At 31.2% G+C, this 18,198-nt stretch overlaps 1 protein-coding gene across 1 annotated transcript in view; it reads left to right on the top strand.

The window, feature by feature from the left end:
- LOC118187328 (uncharacterized) overlaps window positions 1-18,198 on the top strand; it is a 62,821-nt gene that overhangs the window by 3,837 nt on the left and 40,786 nt on the right. The window contains 4 exon segments of the mRNA XM_085826625.1: window positions 3,671-3,810; window positions 11,551-12,807; window positions 12,810-14,508; window positions 14,510-16,742. Coding sequence (XP_085682751.1) covers window positions 3,671-3,810; window positions 11,551-12,807; window positions 12,810-14,508; window positions 14,510-16,742 — 5,329 coding nt within the window.

Genomic DNA, 18,198 nt, shown 5'->3' with positions numbered 1-18,198 from the left:
GTTTATAAAAAGTGATATACAGAGTAGTTACAAGAGTATCTATTTCAAAACAATTCTGGTAGATCCATTTCATTAAAACTTGATATGTGCTTTATCTGGACCATCGTAAAAAGAAAACGGCAATAAAAATTAATAGTTCAAATTTCGGCCACTAGGTGAAAAGGGAGGCACATAAAGGACAGAACATACAAATTTTGGGGGAAAAAAAGCTGTATTTAATCACAGCATTTGTTCAATGTGCATTCCATTTGCATCAGAGGTTCAGAGTGTGTTATAGCATGTTCAACAGTAGTGCAAGGGATTTCTCGAGCAGTTGCAGCAACGACTTGTTATGCTTGCTTTCAATTCAGGCAAAGTCCATATGGTTTCTCCATAGACATGATGTTTCAGGAACTTCCACAACCTGAAGACACATGAATTTAAGTCTGGAGAGCAAGGAGGTCAAGCAGTTGGAAAGCTTTTCAAAATTACCCAGTATGAGGTGCTGCACCAACTTGCATGAAGATAGTAGTCGCTAATCATTCTCATTTTTGTAAGACAAAAATCATTTTTGTAAGACAAAAATGAGTTGTTGCTGAAGAAGCTCATAGTAACAGGCACCTATGATGAAACAACTTTGAGGGCCTTGAGTGTTAAAAGAACTAAGATTGAAATCTAAAACCGCACCATATAGTAATGTAATCAAGATGAAGAGAATGCCATGCACCACATTGGGATTTGCAGTACCCCATATGTATTGAGTATTAATTGTTTCATCTAGAGTAAAATGCAACTCTTCCAATCACAAAATGTTCCTAGGCCAAGTACTTTCAATAGCTATTGTGGCCAAAAGAAGGTTAGAAATATCAGTATATTTGTCTGGGTCTCCAGGATGCAACTCTTTCAGAATTTGGATTGTGTGTGGATATCACATTACAGTAGGTTTCATAACCTTCTGTATTGTTGAGCAAGGGAAAGACAAATTATGTGACACTATTCGAACATTCCTCAAAGAATATTTGGAACCGGATGCTTTTTCAACCATGGCAAGAGAGACTTTTTTCCCGTTTCATTTGAAAATAATTTTTCTCTTTCTTGCAACACACACAACTACGCAGTCAATTCTGATTTATTAATCATCTTTTTCCAACCGGATCTCAGCATAGCCATTTTCATGTATTGATATTCTAGCAACGCATTTGAAAAATACTGCCATTCTGATAATACAATGTGATCAGTAATACTTGATCTTTATCTGTAAAGGCATGGTAAAGAACGGTCTGCATTGATGACTGTCCTTTTAAAATGCTCCAGATTTGAATACTGTTTTTCCTACATTGCATAAAAAGTGCCATCTGTCAAGCAAAGTTTGAACTATTAATTTTTATTGCAGATTTTTTTTCTCTGCGGTCCACATAGCAATTATACTAAGTTTCAATGAAATAGATCTACCAAAACAGTCTCTACATAAGTCTAAATAGGGTACTTTTAATTATAACCACCCTGTATTTCTATTAAGATGAAGAAATTTTTTTAAATGACTAATTTTTTATATTTTTCTGATCAGTTTGAATATTATTTAATTAAACAGTCTGATAGATTCCGTATTATATTTACGGTAACCCTTTTTCCAACTTGAGGAGTTTTGTAATATGTAATGTTATTCAGTGTTATGTAAATCATTTGTACTTTGATCAGATTTAGCAGGGATAGATTATTTTATAATAGCAGTTTTAGGAAATATTGCATGAAAAAAGTAAGGGAAAAGAAAATGCTATGGTAAAGCTTTTTATAAAAATTTGATAAATAAGAATTGAATATTTAGCAGAAGATGCAGCATGCATCAAATCAAAATTTTATTTAATAGGGGGACCAGAAAGTAATGTTGCCTTCTTACATTAAATTCAAACGAATACATTTTTAACAAGTTTTTATTTTTAATCAGTAATATAATCACCCTCGTTATCAACAACCTTTTGCCATCTAATATGCAGATTTTCAATTCCAGACTGATAAAAATCAATTGATTTTTGAGTAAAATAATCTCAAGAAGACATTTTGGACATCATCCAAATTTTCACATTTTTTGTCACTACGAAAATGTAGGGATCCAAATAAATGGAAATCCAATGCTGTGATATCGGCCGAGTATGGTGGGTGAGTATGGCAGTACCTCCCCCAATTCATTAATTTTTCCAAGTGTTCGTCTTGCACAGTGTGGTCTTGCATTGTCGTGTTGTCGCCTTTTCTGTTGACAATTGCTATTTTTTGATTAAAGATTGATTGGTTCACTCCATCCAATTGTTCACAATAAAGGTCTGCATTAACAGTTTTTCCAGGTTTCAGTGATTCAAAATGAACAATTCCATCAAACACCCAGAAGCGCCTTTTCGGGATGTCCCTTTGTAACCCCTATTAAAACTGCCTTTTGACTTTTGGATTATCATATAGGACTTATTTTTTGTCTCCACTAACGGTTCTGTTTGGTGCCGTTGAAGCAATACGTTGCATGTGATGGATAGGTTGGCTTTGTTCTTTTCGGACAGATTATGGGGGACTCAAACACCTGCTTTGCTTATTTTTCCATTCTGCTTTAAATGTTCTTGGATGGTCGACCAAGGTTGGTTAAGAGTGTTTGACATGGGTTTGCTTCCACTTCTGCCCTTAGCATGTTCTTGTTGACATGCGCAGAAACGACATTACTTTCCAGTCCCCCTATTACTAAGCATATAAGAATTTTTAGTGCATCCTTTTCTTTTGAGGACTAATGTAAGATTCTTTTACATAGAACTAATTTTGATTTGTCTTTTGAGCTTCTATTTTTTTCTGTTCTCTAAACAAAATCTTCTGAAACATATTCTCTGAAGTTATACCATATGGATATATGTTATTTTCCAGCAAATCTTTCAAGTATTCTTTTAGATTTAAGAAGGAAAATGGGAATATGTAGCTATTTTGACCCATTATGTAACATCTAGAACTTCACAACGTCTGTAGTACACTTGGGTTCTTTGTCCTTTGGAATTAATAATTGCTTCCCTTAAAATTTCACTGCAAGATATTTAAATAATTTTGTTGATAATGGATTCACTAAATTCCATGAGCTGCATGTGAAGTTTTTTAAAAACAAGTTTGTGTTCTTTAATGTGAAATATGTAGAATTTGCTTTCATTTAAAAATATTACTTGTTTTGAATTTACTGAAGTTTATTCATTTTGGAAATGAAAAGTTTTTGGTGTGGGGGGGAGGACTCAGCCATAGTATTTATTTATATTTTTGAAATATAATTGACTTGCTTTTTTTTTTTTTTTTTTTTTTTTTTTTCAGACTTTACTTCATTATATTTTGTTATTTTAAGATACAGTTAGGTGGGATTTACTTTGATTGCTGTGGTTACACTTTGATTTTCCTTATTTACTGAATTGAAAAAAAGTACAGAAAAAATAATAGTATTAATTTTCTTTAAAGCTCATGTAATAGTTTTTTTGCATTAATATGATTTTTTTTAATACTTGTATTCCTAATTTTAATTTATGTTGTTGAATTCCTCTTTTTTACCTTTTTGATCTTACAAATATAGGAGATAATGCATTTTTTAATGTTATTTAAATTTTAATGCAGAAATGTATCTTCTTTGAATTTTTGCATATTTTTTTATGTGTTATCTTTCCTTTATTTATTTAATTATTAGAACGAAAGAAGGCTTGAAAGACCTTGTTACATCATTAGAAAGAAAGAGTGGCAAATTTAAAGATGAAGATTTATCTAAAGATGAGCCACTTGAATCCAAAACATTACCTGAAGTTATGGATGTAACTGTGCCTAAAAAAGGTAACAACAGTATTCTGTAATTATTATGCTGTAAATAAACAATATATTAAATCAATGAAATGTAACTTTTCCATGCTTTGTAAAAGCTGATGAGATGATAAAACACTTATCAAAATAAATTTTTAACTTTATAATTTGCATTTTTTTATTTTCTGTTTCCTGTAAAACAATTTGATTATTAAATTATTTGGGTGTGAATTCTCTAATACCAGGCATGTTTTGTGACATGCTGGTTGTGACAAATTGTAATGAGCTTAGCTAACAAATTTTTGATGGAAAAATATGTTGAATATACATTAGTAGAGTTAATATTACATTAGTAGAGTTACCATATATAGATATATATAGAACTAAAAAAGACCTTTGTGGTCAAAAAATTTGTGCATTGAGCTGCAAAATTTAGAAAACAAGTTCAAAGAAAGTTCTAGTGCTTGTGCCAAAAAGTTGCTTAGATACTGTGGTTCCGTTGACAATTCTAACATAAGTAAAATAAAGTGCAATGAAAGGTGTAAACATACAATTGTAGTTAATGAATGACTGTGTAATGTAGACTGTTTAATAAGGCATTTTAAAATTAAATGAAAATAATATGTCTATGTTAATGTCAATTATTTACATTTTTAATCATTTACAGTGTCAAAATTAATTTAGTAAGAAATTTATGTGTAATATATTATAACCAATAATTTATGTATTATACAAAAGCTTCACTCTTTGCTCAATATAAAAGTGTAAGAAAATTTTAATATTAAATTAGCCAAAAAACATAAAATTTGGAGTATCTAATTAAATACTAATTATTTTATATTAGAATTGTATTACATATAGTTGGAATAACATGAATTATTCATTATAACTGAATTTAGAATTCATTATAACTATTATATTCATTATAACTGAATTTGAAGTCAGTTTAGAGTTCATGGGAAATGGTATCACCATACAACATGAAACCGTTCTGAGTTTCCCAGATAATCTGGATTTTAAGATTTCAAGGTTTGCAGCTGTGTCATTGATTCTCTTTAAAATTTCATCGACCTGCAGGGTATCAATACTATGCTGTTGGGAATCTCTGATTTAGATGACATTTGGTCTTATAACTATGGGATTTATATTTGTTTTTAGCATTTATAAACTATGAATTTTAAGATTTTTAAATTTAATACAGTTTGAAGTACATATTGAACATTTCATCTTTCTTTTAGTTTTATATATATATATATATATAATCTATTTATAGACCAAAGTTGTGAATGTTCAAAGAAATTAATTTTATTTTCAACTAATTCCTCTTTTCATCCAAAAGGAAAAGTTCTTAAACCATACATGCTATGTATAAGTTTAATTTATTTAGTACTGCATAAAGTATTAGTATTTATTGGTCTTTTTTGCAGTAGCATGCTTTAGTCTGGATCAATGATTTTTAGTAAGATTTATGCTGGAGTTATATTAAAATCATACTGTAGTTACCAATTCCTTCAATCTTAACATTGTTATGAAAAAAAAAATTGTTGCTGGGTGGAACATTCTTATGGAGAATCTGAAAATGCAGTGTGAGGAAAAAAAATTATGGATGTTAAGACCCTGGCAGTCTGATATTTGCTTCAGTGTACTGTTACAGTACAAAGTCCAAAATCCGGACTCGTCGGGACTTCGGCGATTCCGGATTTGGGATTTTTCCGGATATTAGATCAGCAGTTTAAATCTGTTTATGGCATGCAGAAATTACACAATTAAAAATATGAAATCGTAATTTATGAAATAAAGAACAATTATGATCTAAAGGGTATCAAAATTTACAAAAAAAAAAAAAAAAAAAAAAAAAAAAACTTAATATTTATTTGTGTATTTTATTAAACATTTCTTTCAATGTAAGTTGTTTAAGTTGCGGGTAAAGTGCAGAATCGCCCACTTATTTGTTTGACGCTTTTTACAAGAGTAAGAAGAATTGGATATTTGTCAATTTTATTTGACTTTTTAAGTGAAGTTAGGTCGATGTGTACATGGATAAAGTCAAGGGAGTGCATAATGCCATTTTTGTGCAATTCTGGGATGTGTTTTTAAGTGAAAAGGGGTTGATGTGTACATGGATACCAAGTATGTACAATTCTTAAAAACGTGCCAAACAGTGGGTGATTCTGCACTTTTCCCTAAGTTGCTTCCACAAAAGTTTGAAAAGTTTCTTTTTCTTTTTTCTTATGTTATATACAGTCGACCTTCCTAATGCCATACTCCTTATATAATTTTGAGACGGATATGCCTTTATCCATTTTTCGCAGCAGTTCCACTTTTTGTTTAATGGACATCGAAACATGGTTTCGCTATGTAGATCCTTATGCAGTCCCAGAATTGGAAACTCTTTTCGACATAATCGGAAAGTTCAAGCTTAATTTTTATAAAATTGCCGTAATAATAACAGTCTGCAAAAAATAATAAGCTGGATCAAATTAAAAGATTAGGGAGCAGCGCAGTCTGCTACATTAACTGAAATGCCTTAGAATCAGTAAAGATAATTTTAGCCTAGCTTAATAGCATCCGTTATACATTATTGTCTGTGTATCACAAGAATGGCGGTGGAAGCCAAGTTGTTTCGCTAAATTTTGTCTTGCTCCTACTGCGTACTGAATTAAGCCTGAATTGTATTAGTTAAGTTATTTACTATACCTACATTTATTTCTTGCACGTGCTTAAAACTAATCTGAGTCCTGAATAAATAAACTCCCACATATACTTAAGGCTTTATCTAGGGCCGGTGCTAGATACCGCCTGGTGCAGTCTCAACAGGTCCTAAATTATGCTACAAAGCGCCTTCATAAGTTCTAAATTTTCACTGTGCCTAAACTTTGGATCCCAGATGCTTTCCCTAAATCATTAAAAACTTCTCATCTCTTAATTTTTCCGCTCGGTGCTTCCCCAAATTCCGAAAATTTCGTCTTCCCTAAATTCTGACGTCCGGTGCCAACATATTCTGCCGCTGCTTCTGGGCTTATAGTGAATAACATCTCAGTTATTCTTAATTAAAATAGCACTAAATGTAATCTTTTGGCCTATGAGTTTCATTAACAAAATCTTTTTTTAGCATATGAAAAGAAATTTCTTCGTCAACATTTCTTAGAGTATTTAAAAATCTATAATCATCGCCAAGTGTAATGTTAGCATAAAAGGTTGCCATACTGTTGTTATTCGATTACTAATATATAAAAAAAAGTTTAGACATCACTGCATGAGTTATTACTGAAGCTGTCATGTATTGATAAACATACGGTGATGAAAGCAAAATGTAATAAATAATGACTCGCCAGGTCGGCTTCAGGGATATAAAATAGGTAATTGTGGTTTGAGATGTATTCCAAGTAGATACTCAACTACGAAGCCAAATTATTTATTAATCTTACAAATTTATGCTTACATGTTAGTTTGAAATGTATTCCAAGCAGATACTCAACTACAGAGTCAAATTATTAATCTCACAAATTTATGCTTACATGATTGTTTTTCCAAAGCGAGGTATTTTATTAAGTGAAATTAAGAATTGGAATTTTTAAGTGAAAATCTCCACACGTTTTATTATGGAAGGAAAAAATCAAATGTGCATGTATAAAGCATACAATATATATATATATATATATATTTCTGTGGCTTTGAGGTTCGTATTTTAGATCATTTCAGATAATGGACGTCCAGATTTCAGACTTTGTACTGTAGTAATGAGAATGTGCCCAATAAAATAACTAGCCGTAACTGTTGCAATATGCTCCCTACCATTTGTTGTACATTTAGACAGTATAACTTAGCCAGCCGTGGACAAGTATGAGAAATATTTTAAAAACTGGAAAAAAAAGAAGGGGGGAATTGCTAAACATTTTTATTTTCACTTTCATAGGGTTTGCATCCTTCAGATACTTTTTCACAACATTTTCTATTGTTACAGAAACATTTATCATAAGATGAGACAATTTTATGCTTGTGTGAGCGCAAGTAACCAGAATTATTTGTAAAAACAGATGATGCACTTTTTAATGTTATCAATGATTTTCCTGCAAGTGTCTAAACCAGTTCTTTACAAAATTGTGTCGGAAAACTTGGGCTATAAAAAGTTGTATTCATGATGGATTTTGAGGATGTTTACTGACAGGATACAAAATTAAAGAACTTCCCAGTTCATTATGGAGACATGGTTGTGTGATGTGACTCTGAGCAGTCTCTAATAAGGTACCACGTGTCATGTTCTGTGAGAAGGAAATTCAGACAGACAGTTTGCCAGTACATTTCATTCCACGGGGAAGCAACAATAAACATTGCTGCGTAGTGTTGGACTTTGGGAAAATTCCACCATGCAACCCAGCATATGCCATGGCATCCTGTCTATAGGAGTTTTGTTGCTTTACAACAATGTTAAGTCCTACATTGTTATCCATATGCAAGCAGAACTCTATGATTGATGGAAATTTATTTTTCCCCGTTACTTCAGAGTACCTTGTACAGTTCTGCAGATTTCCAGTACACTTTGTACTTGGTTCATAGAATATATCTTCACTGGGAAATGTTTAAATATGTCTTAATCTTAATTCTATATTAATCAGCTCATTTTAGCTATTTTTCACATTGAAACTGCTCATCTTTTTCTATATGCCAAAGCCTGTTTTTTCAGTTATCATCTGGAAATATTCCCTTAATTAGGGAATAGTTTTCCCTCGCTCTTTCTGTCTGTGCCCATCTTGGTTTATGCAGCATTATGTTTTCTGTGAGTTTTTTTACACTTCAGACTTTATTCCACTGTTTCCATGATATTTATGAGAAGGGAAACTGCCTCATATAATTTTACACTAAAGGGTGATACTAGAATTTTATCACTAAACATAATTTACAGAACATCATTAAAATCATGTTTTTAAAAAGTTAAATAATTACCTTTTGCAAAGCTAATTACTTTATTTATTATGGACTCATATATTTTTGTAGTTCCCTGTTAAAATTGAGAGATTTTAGAAACATAATACAACTTCTGAAAATTGAAACATTTATGGATTTTCGTACATAATGTGTTAAAATTAATATCAGAACTGAATTCTGAAGCTCCAATAAGGAAAGAATGAAGGACAGTCTTTATAATGAGTAAGAATATGTCTCATAAGCTATTTATGAATTCTGAATTCTTCTGTAAAGCTGACTGAGTCATTTCATTTACAGATTAAGTCCAGGACTCTTCACTATCTATTGTATTTTCTTATTTTCTAATTATTGGAAGGGGGAACTCACCACAAGCAATCTAAATTCTTAACTCCTACTTTAATTTTGATGTATCTATTCTGACATCTAACATTGTATACTAGGCATGAAAAAATATTCCCTTAATTATGAAAGAGAAGAACATAAAATAAAATGTTATCGAATAACCAAATAATGTATTTGTCTCCAGACAGCAGGTCTGTAACACAGCTTTCGGAGGCCAGTTTCTTTTGTATTTTAACAATATGCTATCTTATTAAAAAAAGGGGAGAAAGGGGGTAAAATGATAAATTTGATAAAGTAAATAAAATGAAACAAATAGCTTATGTTATAAAAATAAAGAACTGAAAAATTACTATATAAATACTGCTTGCGAGGAATTTCACCTATTATTGACCTACTAACATTCTTTATAGAAATGTGTATACATGGTGTCTATCTTTTAAAATAGGATTTCTTTTACTGCACACATGTGGCATTCATTTTAAGCAAATTCACATGTACTGCATATATGTACCAGAATTAATCTGGTACATAATCTAAAGGTAAATTGTTTTTATTCCTTTGATATAATGCTTTCTAATATTTGTAATAGAGGCTTTTAGTTTAACTGTTTGTTTTGTTGCATTACCTTAACACATAGTCTGACAATAAAGCTCGGTGAATATGTTTGTAACAAAAATATTCTTGCATAAATCAGAAAAAATGTTTTGTATTCCTTTGAAGTAATGCCTATTATTTTCAGTGTGCTTTTCACAATGACTATACAGTTTCTAAAAACTGAAAGGCAAAGTTCTCTTTTGGTATCACATGAAAAACCCTCCTCACATGGTTTTGAACATCTGGAGTGTCTTACAATTCTTCTCATTTTAAGGCTTGTTTCAGGTTCAAGAATAGAAAATGTGCTGAAACATGATTAGGTAATGCGGTGGTTAACTAAGATCTACATCTTTTCAACAGGCCATAAACTGTTTGAGTGAAACCAAATGTGGCCAGGCGTTATATGAAGAAAAAACCAAGAACGCGAGAAATCACCACATTTTGCCAAACTTGGCCATATTTTGGTACAACCCTTGTGTAATTTGTGACAGCTCTCTATCACTATGTAACTGTAATCATATCCAATGCTATTCAGCTATATCTCTATAATTTAAATTTTTCATTTAATGATTTTCATAGACGTACCAAGCTTCAAAATTCATCTGCTGTTCTACCTTTGTATATTAAAGTACAGTCAAAAGTCGTTAATCCAGACTCGTCGGGACTTCGGCGATTCCGGATTATCGATTTTTCCGGATTATAGATCATCAGTTTAAATCTGGTAAAATGGCATGCAGAAATTATAAAATTAAAAATATGAAACCGTAATTTACGAAATAAAGAACAATTATGATCTAAAGGGTATCAAAATTTACAAAAAAAAAAAAAAGCTTAATATTTATTTGTTTACTTTATTAAACATTTCTTTCAATGTAAGTTGTTTAAGTTGCTTCGTTTTTTATGTGATAATACATTCTCTTTAATTCTATAAGCAGACATAATTTCTTGTGCAGTTACAAAGTTCCACTGTTCAAGTCCTATAATTGCTGTGTCGAGAATACCGACTAATTTGTCAATCGAAATTTTTTCGTTTTCAATAACCTCTGTCACTTTCTATCGGAAGTGAATTGTAATGACGAGGCATTTGATTTAAATCATATCAAAGACAGGAAATACTACATTGAGTAAGCAATTATAAGCCAAATAAAATAAAAACATCTGCCCTTAAGATAAGGATAGTGCTGACAGATCAACTTCCAATTCATTGCAGGTGGCCACCGCATTAAAGATAAACAAAGTTTAGATAAACAAACATTAAAGTTTAGATAAACAAAGGATATGCCTTTATCCATTTTTTTGCAGCAATTCCACTTTTTGTTTAATGGACTCCAAAAGATACTTTCGCTTTGTATATCCTTTACATATTAGTAAATATATATCGAAAATTCTATTTGACATAATCGAAAGTTCAAACTTACTTTTATAAAATTGCTCTAACAGTGTGCAAAAAATAATAATCCGGATCCAATTCGAAGATTAAGGAACAATGCAATCTCCAACATTAACTGAAATAGATAATTAGATAATTTTAGCTTAGCTTATCCCGTCCATTATACATTAAACACGCATTCGTAAACATATTTTGCGCACATGCAAATTCGCAGTGGTAAAGGTCTTACGCGTCAGCACGACGCATGCGCAGAAAGTTTGTAGCTTTGAGGTCTGGATTATAGATCATTCCGGATTATGGGTGTCCGAATTAACAACTTTTGACTGTATTAGTAACAGAAATCTGTAATGCTTAACTATACCATGCTCAGATATATTCAAACACGCTATTCATACTTTGTTATTCATCCGCTTCCATGCATATGCAATCTATAACATTTTTCACCAAACTTTATTGTCATACTTTATATAAATTTTTTTTGCAAATTTGACAATAATAATTTATCTTTATTTTTGTTTTAGAAAATGAAGATTTAAAAGCCTGTATATCTGAAACAAAACCATGCACAATTATAATCAAAACAGAAAAGAAAGACTTGCCTTCAAATCATTCTTCAAATGCCATTAAACTGAGTGATAATTCATCCCACTTAGATACTCCTGTAAAAAACTGTGTTTCTGAAATTGTTCCAAACAAAAGTGAAACAGATATGGAAGTTGATATGCAAGAAGTCTCTACTAAAACTGATCTGAAACCAGTAGAGAAAATTAACAACTTGTCTAATTCAGATAATTGCATTAAATCTGAACACTCAACAGATAAAAAAAATGAACCTATTCCTATGGAAATTGACAGTGAACCAAAAACTGATACTGAAACAAATAGTTCTGAAAGTGTAGTTAAGGATGATAGTAAGTTGTTAAGTTCTACACTGGTAACTCATGAAAAAATCCAAGCAGAATCAAATAAAAGTTTGTGTAATAATACTGTTACTCCAGCTGAAAGTTTAGACCAAGAAAGCAAATTCAAAGTTGGGAAAATAAAATTGTATGAGAAATGGAGCAATGAAAAAAAGAAACTAGCTGCTGCTCAATCTGAATGTAGTTTAGTTTACAGTGATTCATTACCAAGTAATAAAGAACATGTAGATCCAGAACGTTCTGTTGCTGTGAATCCTGAAGTTGATGTTTTGTGCAATGTTTCAGAAAAGTCTAATCTTTTAAAACACAATGATGGATTTCCTTCAAATATTGACCAAAGTAGTTGCAATGACGAAGTACCAATGGACTTGAGCATAACTTGTCGGACTTCTGATGGAATCAAACAAAATGCATCAGTGACTAATAATCATTCTATTACTGTGCCCCTTCCTATTGATAGTAAAAATTCATTATTTTCTGATTCCAAAAGAAGTGATTCTCGGAGAAATATTCATTCAGAAAGTGCTATAGAAAATCCTCTCTCTGACAAATGTTCTAATGTAGAAAACTCTAGTATGAACATTAATCCTCAAGTACCACGGCCATTTAAAAAGAAACATTTATCTATAGTGAAAGATGATTCTATTAAAGGAAATTATGAACATGCTCGTAAGTCAGTGATATTTGAAGTTAAAAACAGTAAATTATTAAACCAATATGTAGACATACCTTAGAATCATGATGACAGACCATCACAAGTTTCAGGCTTTTCCCATTTGCAAGCCTTACAGAACATGTGTGATAATAACCCCATGGCTGGTCTTCAGAATAGTGTTATTCAATCTATAACTCATGATAAATATCAAAACTGGATTCTAATTCTTGTAAAAACATAAATGCCAACGAAAAGCCTTCATTTAGTGGTACATGTTTTGATAATTTAAGTAAGTATAATTTTAGTGGTGCACAAGTGTCCACTGACATCAAAAGTGCTGCTGAATGTGAAGTAACAGATACGTTATTAAAATCTAACGTAAACTGTAGTCCTGTAAGTTCTCAAAAGGATAAGCATGAAATGAGTGTTCCTGGACTAAACTGTGAAAGCATCTGTACAAAATCTGAGATAACAAATCAGAATTGTGAAACAGATACTAAAAATAAAATAGATATGCTTAAACAAAAAGAACAGAATTCTGTGAAAAAGGACATTAAAAGCAATTCTCAGTGTTCTGAAAATGTTTCTAAAGTACCAGTAGAAGCTGTTGATTCAACAGAATATGCGAAGAAGTCATCTGAAGAATCAATTAAAATGAAGAAAATCCAGCCTACAGTGTTAGATGCTGATGATAGTACTCATTCTGTTGTGCAAAATGATAAATCTTGTAGTAATGCCGAGGTAAGGTCTGATGGTAAAGAAAAGGAATTGATGGGATCTTTTGATAAAAATGCTAATCAAGTTGAGGTATCTGCATCAAAAATTACTGAATGTTGTAATTTAAAGGTAGAATCATTTGAAAATACTGAAAATTCTGTTGGTGGTAACAATAAGCAAGAAGACAAAAAATATCTAGTGACTGGTAGAGAGGAAGGGCAAGAGATAAAACCTGTTGACAGTAGTGAACAGACTTCTAAAAAAATTAAACTAACTGATGAAGAACCAGAAGAGCCTTTAAAATCTTCTGACATTGGGGAGCAGTCTGCCAGGAAAATAACTGATAAGCAGCTAACATCATCAGAGGAAGTTCTTGAGAACAAGAACCTTTCTGTTCCGAAAGATGAAATAAAAATGTGTGTGATTAGTCCTGATAATGATATTGTTAGAAACGATTCTGACATTAAAAAATCTTCAGATGAGTTAGATAAAAGTCTTAAAGCAGATAAATGTGCTTCAACAAAATCTCAAGAAAACATTGATTCATCTGTTTCATCGTCTAGCACTGCTTCTTTTGAAACTGGAATTAAATCTGTAGAAGATAATTCTAAGTGTTCTGAGATGGATTCGTATTGTCCAGAAAGTGAGGTTTCTAACTCTAATCCTATTTGCCAGAATACTGTGAAAAACGGTATCTCAGAGTCTCATAATTTAAATAATTCAGATAGGGAAAGTGAAAAATGTGCTGAAGAAGTTTCACTGAAAAATGAAAAATCTTCCACTTCAATAAATTCTGAATCAGAAACGGCAGCTATATCTCTGAATAATAGATGTGAGGAGAAAAAAGAAGTATGTAAAGAGAGTAAAGTTTCTGACTTAAATTGTTTTTCAGTGGAAAAACATGAGTCTGCTGCTGTAATAAGTGAGCACATTTCTGTTCTTCCAGAACAAAATTCAGCTTCATCAAGCAGAGATACATCTGATATTTCTGAAAGTAATGGTCTTCTAAATGTTACTAAGGAAAAATTATCAGCAAAAGCAGCTGATGAAGCCTGTAAAAGTAAATGTGATAATGCTGATGCAGAAAAAAATAAATCTTTGGCAAAGAATAATGATCTATTGGCAGATTCTAACTCGGACATCCCAGGCGAAAGAATGAATAAGTGTGAGGTTGTAATCAATAATTCTGAATCGCATATTCAAAAAGATAGATTATAAAGCAAACAAAGAAACTGATGTGCCCTTTAAAAATAACTATATCAAACCAGCAGTTGTTGAAGACATTGACAGTTCTAAAAAGGACTCTCCAAACTGTGCAGAAAATAAAATTGAAAAAGAATTGGAAAGTAAAATAAGTGATGGGAATGCAGATTGCATTGTATCTGATGGTCAGTTAAGTAAAAAGTGTGAATTACCAAACACTGGTGAACAAATTTCTGCACATGAAAATGAAATTCATTTTGCTTCAAAGAATGATTCACGTCAAGCTGATATTAAAGAAAGTTTGACAAGTGATACATGTTCTGGTATAAAAGAAATTAATATAAACTCAAATCTCGATAGTGGATCAAAAAATCTGGAAATTGTTTCTGATCTAACAGATGCTGTGGAAAACAAAGCTCTAAACTCAGATCATGCTACATTGATTTCTGAACTGCATAATGAAAACAAAAAAAGCACAAGTAATATTCAGGATGAGGTAAAAGAAAACAGTGCACCTGTAAATTGTGACGGAGATAAAGATCAAACGAATATAAAAAATAATGAAGTTGGGGAAAATAAGTCTATATTGCTTGAAGCTGATAATAAAATGAATGGAGAGGAAAATGATTCTCCAGAGTCAGGTGTAAGATGTTTATCTACTTCTGCTTGTAAAGAAAAACTTCCTGATACTGAAGAAACCTCAGTGGTAAAAGAAGATGAAACGTCAAGTGCTCAGTCTAATGAAAAAAATTTTGAAGAGGTTAATAAAATTAATAAAGTTAGCAAAAAAGTTTCTGGGAAAAGTAACAAGAAAAATGCTAAAAGCAAATCCAAAAAAACAGCTTCTGACCAAAACCTGGAAAAACATTCCGACTGCAATAAATCACTGCCAAATTCAAATTCTGAACAAAACTATAGTAATGATTTAGAAAAGAGTTGTAAAAATTTAGTTGTGTCAATTGTTGATGCAAAAATATCTGGGATGACTGATATGCCAGCATTGAAAGAGCCATGTTTAGATGAAACTGATAAAAAAGTGGCAGTGGACAAAGACATTAGTGAAGATTCATCTGTAAAATGTAATGATAGCATAAAAGTAGAGGGAAAATCTGAAAATGAAATGCCTGAAGTCTCAGTCAATATTAACAGAATTTCATCTGAATTATCCACACCAGCGACTGAAACAAAACGTAAATGTCGTAAACCCCGCAGAAGGGCAAGGTGGGATGTAAGAAGAAGCAGGAAAAGATCATCAAAAACTGCTTGTAAAGATAAGCCAGTTAGTGTATGCAAAGAAGTAATAATTGAAAACTCTAACGAAAGTGTTTTAGAAATACCAAGTTGTGATACAAACTCAAAATCAAAAGGGTCCAAGAGTTCTTTAGAAAAAAATAAAACTTCTGTTGATGTAACAGTTATAGAACTGAATGAAAATTCATCATTTGAAAAAGAAGAAGATATTTCATTAGCTGTCATAAAGGAATCTCTTAAGTCATCTAGAAACTCTGAGTCTAAATGTGATCTCAAAGTACCAAATTTAAGAATTTCGGTTAAAGATATGTATGATATTTATATTGTAATGAATAATATTTTCCTAGAAACAAAGTTCAAGCACCCATCCTGTAGTAATTCTGCTAGCATAGTTTCAAGTGAATCTAATTTATATGTAAAATCAGATCAAATTTCTGGTCTAAGTTTTGATACAACAAATGATGATGTTATTCCCATTGATATAAGCAATGATAGTACAGTGAAAAAGAAGAAAGGCAGATTAAGAACAAAAGGGCCTTCTCCAAAACCAAAAGAATCAAAAGTTCCAGTCCTTAAATCTAGCATTAAAACTCCTGCAAAATCGGCGAAAAAACGGAATATAAACAATTCAAAAAAATTATCTGATGCAAATGATGATCAGTTTTCCATACCTGAAGGATTTTTAGAAATATTAGGTAATGCTGAGAATGATTTGCATTCTTCTAATAAGGAACCCGCTAGAAAATCAAGGAGATCTGCTGATCTGTCAGTTATCTCTCTCCAAAGTAGTGAAGGTGAATCAACTCCTCGGAAACGAAGCAGACGTATTCAGGAGCAGCATCAGAAAAAGATATCTGAGTTAGCTGTTGAAATGGAAAGAGAACAAAGAATGTTGGAACAGTTAGCAAAGAAGTCAAATGCTAAAAAAAATGTTCCCCCCAAAACACCTGAGAAAACACCTGTGAAGGTATAATTTTATTATTTTTTTCACTTTATTAATTTGGTGCTTTCTAAATCTGACGTTTTATTACTTTTATATTTTTTACCATAAATTTCTAGTTGCTGTTACTTTCTGAAATTTGTTTCTATGTGTTAATTGAAAATTTGGTTTACTGTGTGCTAATACACAGTAGTGTACTAACGTTCATGGGTAGTGTGTTCCGAGACTTATCCTATATAATAGCAAAAACTGTATGAAATAAGTAACAAGTTAATGTAATTAAAAATTTAAGTCAAATTTAATTAAAAGATTGTGCAGTGTAGTCATCACCAAAATTAAGTAATATTAAGTACTATAACACATCTTATATTGTCAAAATTAAGTAATTTAAAGTGCTGTAATACATAATATATATAATCACAGAATTTAGTTATGTAGCTTTTTTTGGGTTGTTTATACAGTTTTGTACTGTTGTAAATAAAATTGTTGCAGTTAACTAATGCAGATAATAGGATATCATTGTAGCTTATGCTATCAATAATATATTTATTCGTTATTTAATTATATACTGGAGTTTGATAATGTTATTTTCTTCATATTTCACTTTATTGTTTCTCAGTAAAATATATCCAAAAACTGAATCTTTACAATCTTTTAATGTTGAAAGTTATTTTTGGCATAACTGGACCCATATATTTTGGATTGCAGTTAATTTGGATGCTTATATTTCAATCCAATAAAGTAACTGCTATGTTATTAGAAGTACTTTTGAGATTAAAGAAACACAAGAAGATACATTTAAAAATATAAATTATTTGTTAAAAGGAAGCCTTTAATATCTAAACTGAAGCAAGTGTTTAAGGATTACAAAATTTTCATTTTAAAAGTACAAGGTAATCCAGAAGTTGGTAAAGTTTAAAAAAAAGTACCATTTTGAAGAATTTGCACAAATATTTTGGAAATAGGGAAAATCATTATACCCTTTTTTTATGATTTTGATTTTTCAGTTTTTTTTTAGTTTTATGTACACCACATGTCCATAAAAGAGTATAAAATACCTTAGCATAAAGTCTAAATATGTCAGTCATCACTATTAAGTACTGCTTAAAGAGTAACTAAATGGACATTAAACCTGTATTTTTTTTCAGAATAAATGCTTTTCATATTGCATATTTACAGTGGGTGATTTCTATATTTATTAGTATTTGGTGATTTTTGTATTTTTTAAGAAAAGTACTGGGTTAATAGTCGAATCTATTTGACAATTAAAGTAATACATATTACTTTTATACAACCAAAATGAAGTGATGCTTTTTGTATGGATGTTGTAAACTCCAGTGTGTACTATTCCCATGGGGACCTCTGGTTAGGTGAAGCTGAGGTAGAAAACCCCGGTTAGGTGGAATTCTTGATTTTCTTTCAGGTAAAGTTCAGTTTATTTAGTTGATAGAGAAAATCGTGGAAATAGAGATTAGTCTACCAA

This window comes from Stegodyphus dumicola, chromosome 11, assembly GCF_044657685.1.
Source record: "Stegodyphus dumicola isolate Sdum_Otavi_A_Nest chromosome 11, ASM4465768v1".
NCBI classification, from domain to species: domain Eukaryota; kingdom Metazoa; phylum Arthropoda; class Arachnida; order Araneae; family Eresidae; genus Stegodyphus; species Stegodyphus dumicola.
The sequence above is the reverse complement of the archived record's forward strand: the minus strand, read 5'-3'. Positions and strand labels throughout refer to the sequence as shown.